The sequence below is a fragment of the Salvelinus sp. IW2-2015 genome, unplaced genomic scaffold, assembly GCF_002910315.2.
Source record: "Salvelinus sp. IW2-2015 unplaced genomic scaffold, ASM291031v2 Un_scaffold9114, whole genome shotgun sequence".
Lineage (NCBI taxonomy): Eukaryota > Metazoa > Chordata > Actinopteri > Salmoniformes > Salmonidae > Salvelinus > Salvelinus sp. IW2-2015.
The window spans coordinates 1-8,364 of NW_019950373.1; the positions used below are offsets into that span (position 1 = coordinate 1).

Sequence of the window (8,364 nt, forward strand, 5' to 3'; positions counted from 1 at the left end):
CTTCTTCTCTGCAGACGCTACAGGCCTAACCCTTGTCTGATCTAAACTCTCATATCTCTGTATGCAGTACTCTGGGAGGGATTCTGCTCCGCCAAGAATTGACAAGGGCAGGCAGAATGTCGGAGAAAAAACACCAGAATCGCCATGTGAACCATGACAAATGCAAGCCAAAGAAATGCGCGCAAGAGTGCAAGAAGAGTTGCCCTGTGGTTCGGATGGGTACGGACTTTCCTACTGTGCTGAACCTCGAACTTGATAATCTAGGCCTATTATAAAATTCTCTGACACATACACTATAACTAATTCCTCCAGGTCTTGAGCAGGAGCCTAAACGATATGCCTCAAGTTATGTACAGTTGAAATGGTCCATGTTGACTTTTTCAAGACTCAATTGTCATTCATCTTTGTAATATTTTGTCTTGCAGGCAAACTGTGCATAGAAGTCACAGCTCAGAGCAAAATATGTGTGGATTTCCGAATCGCTCTGTATCGGTTGGGCATCTGTATCAAGGTAAAATCGTAACAAAATGACTGACCCTCTGTTGATAGATGTGGACGAGTATTTTTTTCTTTACTGCATTTCTTCATCCTGATTACATGGCACTTAGCACTGACTTTTTTTTTATTCCAGAAATGTCCATTTGGGGCCTTGTCTATTGTCAACTTGCCAAGCAACCTCGAGAAAGAGACAACTCACAGATACTGTGCCAACTCCTTCAAGTTGCATAGGTGGGTTACTTTCAAGGTAAAGAGAGCTGTGTTTGTCTCATAGACCTGTAGGCCTAATCTCAATGAATGTTTGTTTCTCTCTTGAATCCATGGACGTACTTGTCAATATTCCATTTCAGATTACCCATTCCCAGACCTGGAGAGGTTCTGGGACTTGTGGGCACCAACGGAATCGGGGAAATCCACGGCGCTGAAAATTCTGGCTGAAAACAGAAGCCTAACTTGGGGAAGTATGATGTAAGTGTGTAACTATTAGTTTTATGACACAGCCTTGTAGAGAATGTAGCCAGATGTCTAATACATTATTATCTGGCTTTACAATGTTTAAAGGGTCACTTAAGTCCCTCTGCATAATATAATGTCAGCTAAATGACAGAAATGCAACTAGTTACTAAAACACTGTGCTGTGTTACCATCACTCTATCCCTAGTTTCAAAAGCTCCATTTCTCCCGTTCCTCCACCAGGCTCCACCAGACTGGCAGGAGATCCTGACCTACTTCCGTGGCTCTGAGCTCCAGAACTACTTTACCAAGATCTTGGAGGATGACCTGAAAGCCATCGTCAAGCCCCAGTACGTCGACCAGATCCCCAAGACTGTCAAGGTCAGTCAACCTGTGGGTTTGGGTTCAGACCTGTAGAAATTAATGCGGGGATAGAATTTGTGCGTTCCAGATACACAGATCTGTACAGAATTGTTGTCTGACGGGCTAACAGTAGTGCTGTGTTTTGCCACTAGGGGACTGTGGGCTCCATTCTGAGCAGGAAAGACGACTCCAAGACTGAGACCATCGTCTGTAAGCAGCTTGGTACGTTTAGATTGGTTTCTCACCTTGTCTTTTCTCTTCTTGTGTATATGTAATCTAACTCTTTCCATTTATGTTAAAAAAAAAAATTCCTTTGACTAGAGGTCGGCGCCTTTTATTTGTCTTACTATTTATAAGAAATAGTTCATACATATTCATTTTGAATTAATTAAAACATTTATATAAATATATTTGTAATAATGACAATACAACAATACTGAATGAACACTATTTTAACTTAATATAATACATAAATAAAATCAATTTAGTCTCAAATAAATAATAAACCTGTTCAATTTGGTTTAAATAATGCAAAAACAAAGTGTTGAGAAGAAAGTAAAAGTGCAATATGTGCCATGTAAAAAAGCTAACGTTAAGTTCCTTTTAACATGAGTCTTCTATATTCCCAGGTAAGAAGTTTTAGGTTGTAGTTATTATAGGACTATTTCTTTCTATACCATTTGTATTTCATATACCTTTGACTATTGGATTTCTAATAGGTACTTTAGTATTGCCAGCCTAATCTCGGGAGTTGATAGGCTGAAGTCATAAACAGCGCAATGCTTGAAGCACAGCGAAGAGCTGCTGGCAAATGCAGGAAGGTGCTGTTTGAATGAATGCCTACGAGCCTGCTGCTGCCTACCACCGCTCAGTCAGACTGCTCTATCAAATCATTGACTTTAATATAACACACAGAAATACGAGCCTTAGGTCATTAATATGGTCAAATCCGGAAACTATAATTTCAAAAACAAAACGTTATTCTTTCAGTGAAATACGGAACCGTTCAGTATTTTATCTAAGGTGGCATCCCTAAGTCTAAATATTTCTGTTACATTACACAACCTTCAATTTATTTCATAATTATGTACAATTCTGGCAAATTAATTACGGCCTTTGTTAGGAAGGAATGGTCTTCACACAGTTCGCAACGAGCCAGGCGGCCCAAACTGCTGCATATACCCTGACTCTGCTTGCACAGAACCACAGAGAAGTGACACATTTCCCTAGTTAAAATAAATTCATGTTAGCAGGCAATGTTAACTAAATATGCAGGTTTAAAAATATATACTTGTGTATTGATTTAAGAAAGGCGTTGGTGTTGTGGTTAGGTACACATTGGTGCAACGACAGTGCTTTTTTTTCGCGAAAGCGCTTGTTAAATTACCGTTGCGAAGTAGGCTGTAATTTATCATTGAATCAACAGGCACCGCATCGATTATATGCAACGCGGACAAGCTAGATAAACTAGTAATATCATCAACCATGTGTAGTTAAATATGATTATGTAAGATTGATTGTTTTTTATAAGCTACGTTTAATGCTAGCTAGCACCTTACCTTGGCTCCTTGCTGCACTCGCGTAACAGGTAGTCGGCCTGCCACGCAGTCTCCTCGTGGAGTGCAATGTAATTGGCCATAATCGTTGTCCAAAAATGCCGATTACCGATTGTTATGAAAACTTGAAATCGGCCCTAATTAATCGGCCATTCCGATTAATCGGTCGRCCTCTACTTTTGACCCACTTCTACAGTCAAGTTGTCAGTAAAATATACAATTTGGTCAGCAGATTATTTAATCTCTCCTGTCTCAGATCTGACTCATCTCAGGGAGAGGAATGTGGAGGACCTATCAGGAGGAGAGCTGCAGCGCTTTGCCATCGCTGTGGTCTGCATCCAGAGAGCAGACATGTAAGTCAACAGCACCAGCTTCAGCAGAAGCCGTCCAAGACTGAATATGTTGTGGTTCTTAACGTGGCTCTCTTTGTGGTTCCTTCCAGCTTCATGTTTGACGAGCCGTCCAGTTACCTGGATGTGAAGCAGCGTCTAAGAGCTGCCGTCACCATCCGCTCCCTCATCTCCCCAGACAGGTCTGTTACATTACATGATGCTCTCACTAGAGGGCTGGGTCCTGTTCAAAAGGGCATACTGTAGCAAAGCGTTTTGCAACGGAAAAAGAAAAAACATAGTTTCTCATTGGACAAATTCAGGTAGTACTGCCCTGGCAGTTTTTTTCTGCTTTATTCSTCGTAAACACCAACCTGGTAGTTCCTCCCTATTTCACTTGGTTTACTTTTGGTTTTATGCCTACTTGAACATTATCCACTATTCTTCCATCAGCTTTTTCTTGTCTTGTAGTCTCTTGACTCTTATTTTGTCCATTCTCCCAGATACATCATAGTGGTGGAACACGACCTGAGTGTGCTGGACTACCTGTCTGACTTCATCTGCTGTCTGTACGGAGTGCCCAGCGCCTATGGAGTGGTCACTATGCCCTTTGGAGTTAGAGAAGGTAGGACCCTAAACACTTCATACTACACCATAAACACCACGCTGTTTGTACGGAGTGTCCAGCGCTTACGGAGCGGTCACTATGCCCTTTGGAGTCAGGGAAGGCGAAACTACCTCTACCACCCTCTTACCTCATTCACAATGACGCCCTGGCTATTGGTATGTGTACTTTATTATTTGCGTTGATATCAATGGATAAAGTATATCCTCAGTACATGGCAGGCTACACTCTARTCTGTSAAGACAAATGAAGATCTGTCTCAACTTGATCTCTGCTACAGTAAACCCCCAGTCTGAYCCCACTAGGGACTAACTCTAATGGGTCTGCTGCAGAGCCAACTGGTACAGATATTTCAAAGCCTTAAGGCCCTAGCCTAGCGCAGCACCCCATAGACCACGCCTCTGTCACTTACCCTCGAAATGGTAACACAGCTTTTCACAATCTGTCAGTGGAGCATATCACCACAACCGATGGATATTTTCCCAATGCACATGTTCACTTGACCACTTCACCTCTAACCCCAGGCCTCCTCCGCTCCTTTCTCCAGGCATCAACATCTTCCTGGACGGCTATGTGCCCACGGAGAATCTGCGTTTCAGGAGATATCGCTGGTGTTCAAGGTAATGTGATACAATTAAGCAATAAGGCCCGAGGATATGTGGCATATGGCCAATATACCACGGCGAAGGGCTGTTCTTAGGCACGACGCAACGCAGTGCCACAAACCCCAGGGGTGCCTTATTGCTATTATAAACTGGTTACCAAGTAGTTAGAATAATAGAAAGTATATATTTTTGTCTGACCCGTGGTATGTGGTCTTTCAGCCAATCAGCATTCAGGGCTCGACCCGTCTAGTTCATAATGTCTAAACTAAAATAGTGTAATAATATAACACTAGGTGGCGGAGACGGCCAACGAGGAGGAGATCAAGAGGATGTGCCACTACCAGTACCCCCACATGAAGAAGAACATGGGAGACTTTGCCCTGGAGATCCTGGAAGGAGAGTTCACTGACTCTGAGATCATGGTCATGCTGGGAGAGAACGGTGAGGAGGCGGGAGAGGAGGAGTGTCTTTATCAACCAAGTTCCATATAATGAGTCTTATTTCTAAATCATCTTTCAGGGACGGGCAAAACCACGTTCATCAGAATGCTGGCTGGCCGTCTGAAACCAGATGAAGGGGGTAAATAACGTTTGACAACTTTTAGTTCCTCTTCACATCGTCTAATTGCTGGAACCATGTACTCTAATATACACTGAGTGTACAAAACATTTGGAACACCTGCTCTTTTTGATGTCACTTGTTAAATCCACTTCAATCAGTGTAGATGAAGGGGAGGAGACCGGTTACATAAGGATTTTTAAGCCTTGAGACAATTGATACATGGATTGTGTATGTGTGCCATTCAGAGGGTGAATGGGCAAGACAAAATATTAAGTGAGACTGTTTTGATGGCTAAAGGGGGTGGTGCAACACAATATTAGTTAGGTGTTCTTATTGTTTTGTACACTGTCCATTTTTCCTAAACATTTTCCATTACGTCCAAAGGGGAAGTGCCTATCTTGAACGTCAGCTACAAACCCCAAAAGATCAGCCCCAAATTCAAAGTAGGTACCAACCAGTCACTGCGTGACAACTACACATCTCTAACACAGACACCTCCCCTCAGCTCCTGACTAACTCCCTCATGTCCTCTGTCTCTGTAGGGTAGCGTGCCCCTCAGCTACTGACTAACTCCCTCATGTCCTCTGTAGGGTAGCGTGCCCTCAGCTACTGACTAACTCCCTCATGTCCTCTGTCTCTGTAGGGTAGCGTGCCCTGACTAACTTTTTCATGTCCTCTGTCTCTGTAGGGTAGCGTGCCCCCTCATGTCCTCTGTCTCTGTAGAGTAGCGTGCCCCTCAGCTCCTGACTAACTCCCTCATGTCCTCTGTCTCTGTAGAGTAGCGTGCCCCTCAGCTCCTGGCTAACTCCCTCATGTCTCTGTCGGGTAGCGTGCCCCTCATGTCCTCTGTCCGGGTAGCGTGCCCCTCAGCTCATGACTAACTCCCTCATGTCCTCTGTCGGGTAGCGTGCCCCTCAGCTCCTGACTAACTCCCTCATGTCCTCTGGCTCTGTAGGGTAGTGTGCGGCTCGCTCCATGAGAAGATCCGAGACGCCTACACTCACCCCAGTTGTGACTGATGTCATGAAGCCTATGCAGATTGAGAGCATCATCGACCAGGACGCTAAGTTGTGCTTTCTGGGTTGTGTTCAGTTCACATTGAAGTTTTGAAACGGGGCAGTACTACTACCTGAACTTGTCCATTAAGAACAGAATAATACATTTCTGATGCAAAACACTTTGCAATACACTGCCCCAATGGACCATACACACTGGACCAGAAAATTAAAACAAGCAATTCTTATTGGACATGTCCAGTCCAGGTACCCCTGTTTCGGTCCGTTTTCCTCTGTTGATGTCTAATGAAACACCCCCCTGCTTGTCTCTAGGTCCAGAATCTGTCTGGAGGAGAGTTGCAGAGGGTGGCCATGGCCCTGTGTCTGGGGAAACCAGCTGATGTCTATCTGATAGACGAGCCCTCCGCCTACCTGGACTCTGAGCAGCGTCTCGTGTGCGCCAAGGTCATCAAAAGGTAACCACACACACTCTGATCCTAGATCTGTGGTTAGGGTGGGGTGAACTTCTACCCAGCAAAGAGATCCACCTTGTGCTGTACATTGCTCACAGCAGTCCCATTTACAAACCCTGTTCTGTTAATCTGTTGTTTGACAGGAAATACAGAAACCCTACAACCTCACAAACCTTAATGGCCTTAAATGGATGCCATTGATTTTGATACATTCATTATTTGTTTGTAGATTCATCCTCCACGCCAAGAAGACTGCGTTTGTGGTGGAGCACGACTTCATCATGGCCACCTACCTGGCTGACCGCGTCATCGTGTTCGACGGTATCCCTCGCGAAGCACCGCTGCCAACACGTACGTTAACCCTCCCCATCCATTTGGCATGATGGTCTCATCCACTGATTTACCCAGCAGCATGACGTCTGCTGTTCTTATCTGTGGTGGCTTTTAATATCTGCTGCTGTTATCTGTGGTGGCTTTTTAATATCTGCTGTTCTTATCTGTGGTGGCTTTAAATATCTGCTGTTATCTGTGGGGGCTTTTAATATCTGCTGTTATCTGTGGTGGCTTTAAATATCTGCTGATCTTCAAGCTATTGTTTTCTTCCTCTAACTTGATGGAACTCTTAGCTCCTTCAAACTGCTTATTGGGTGATTTTGTAAGCAAACTGTCAAATCTTGACTGAAATTCATGTTCCAGTCTGACAAAGTGGTATTTTCATGACAAGACGGACTGAAATCATGCTAAGATATGGGTTGTTAGGATCCCATGTTTAGCTCTTAAGCAACTGTGTAACACGGGCCTGTCAACTTTTGACCTCTCAGGCCACAAACCTTACTCGCGGGGATGAACAAGTTCCTATCACAGCTGGAGATCACGTTCAGGAGAGACCCCAACAACTTCCGACCAAGGATCAACAAGATGAATTCCATAAAGGTACAGGGAAATACTGAGTGTTTAAAACCTACWTTTKATATAATTTGCCYTCTAACCTGTTGTATATCTAGGATTGTGGCTCCTCTGTAACCCAATCTATATGTTGTATATCTAGGATTGTGAACAGAAGAAGAGTGGGAACTACTTCTTCCTGGATGACTAAAGGACCAAACCCTCCCTCCATCAGAGAGACCTCCATATCCATCCTCCTCAAGCCCTGACACCTGTATGGCTGTTCCAATACCCACACTAGCATTCCATGCTACATTGCTCCGTTCTAAGTGATGTTAGCGTGGGTATTTGGAACGTAGCCCTACCCTACTGGCCCCCCCCTTGGGCCGATGGCTTAGAGACCCAACCTGGGTGGACCACCAGAGTCATACGTACGCGCACACACAGGGCGAGTTTGTTTTGCATTGCCTGGTGCCCTGGGGTTTACATATTAAACAATTGGTCCTAAAGTGAAATCTTCAACCACCCGTGTGCACAGGGCTATGCAAAASKAACTTGCCCACACACACCTACCTTTGTGAGCCAAAGGAGTGTTTTATCAAAGAGTCATCCAATTCATGTAATTTTAAAATAGTATATTATGAATAAACACCATTTCCAGAGTGTGGTGTTTTTTGAAAGTGAAATTGTGTGTTTTGTCCACAATAGGGCAGCAGACTACTGCGGTTTGTTGGTTCTCCATCAGAAAATGGACATCTGAAGTAATACATAATCTATTTACTGGAATTAAAGGCAATGTACCTTCATTCTGCGGTTCAACAATTAAAAGTGTCTCTATACAGTTCTTGTCAATGTGTTATAGTTAATGACAATTGTTATTCCACAATTTAATATGTCCTCCAGRCCAAKAATCAAGTTATTAGCATGTATCAAAGCAATTCYTACGTTGCCATACAGCTTTAAAGGAAAAATCTACCCAAAACCACAATTCCTTTCATTTACAGTGCTAAATAACACTTGT

At 43.7% G+C, this 8,364-nt stretch overlaps 1 protein-coding gene across 1 annotated transcript; it reads left to right on the forward strand.

Moving 5' to 3' along the window:
- Window positions 1–54: 54 nt before the first annotated feature.
- abce1 (ATP-binding cassette, sub-family E (OABP), member 1) lies at window positions 55–8,184 on the forward strand. The gene is given in 24 exon segments (XM_024145570.2): window positions 55–219; window positions 426–463; window positions 465–492; window positions 495–511; window positions 632–729; window positions 849–966; window positions 1,195–1,332; window positions 1,467–1,536; window positions 3,127–3,223; window positions 3,313–3,402; window positions 3,703–3,824; window positions 4,372–4,425; window positions 4,428–4,444; window positions 4,723–4,870; window positions 4,949–5,008; window positions 5,375–5,433; window positions 5,946–5,959; window positions 5,961–5,999; window positions 6,001–6,052; window positions 6,319–6,461; window positions 6,688–6,779; window positions 6,782–6,809; window positions 7,280–7,391; window positions 7,507–8,184. Coding segments are annotated over 24 exon segments (1,785 nt in total). The 5' UTR covers window positions 55–116; the 3' UTR covers window positions 7,555–8,184.
- Window positions 8,185–8,364: the final 180 nt, after the last annotated feature.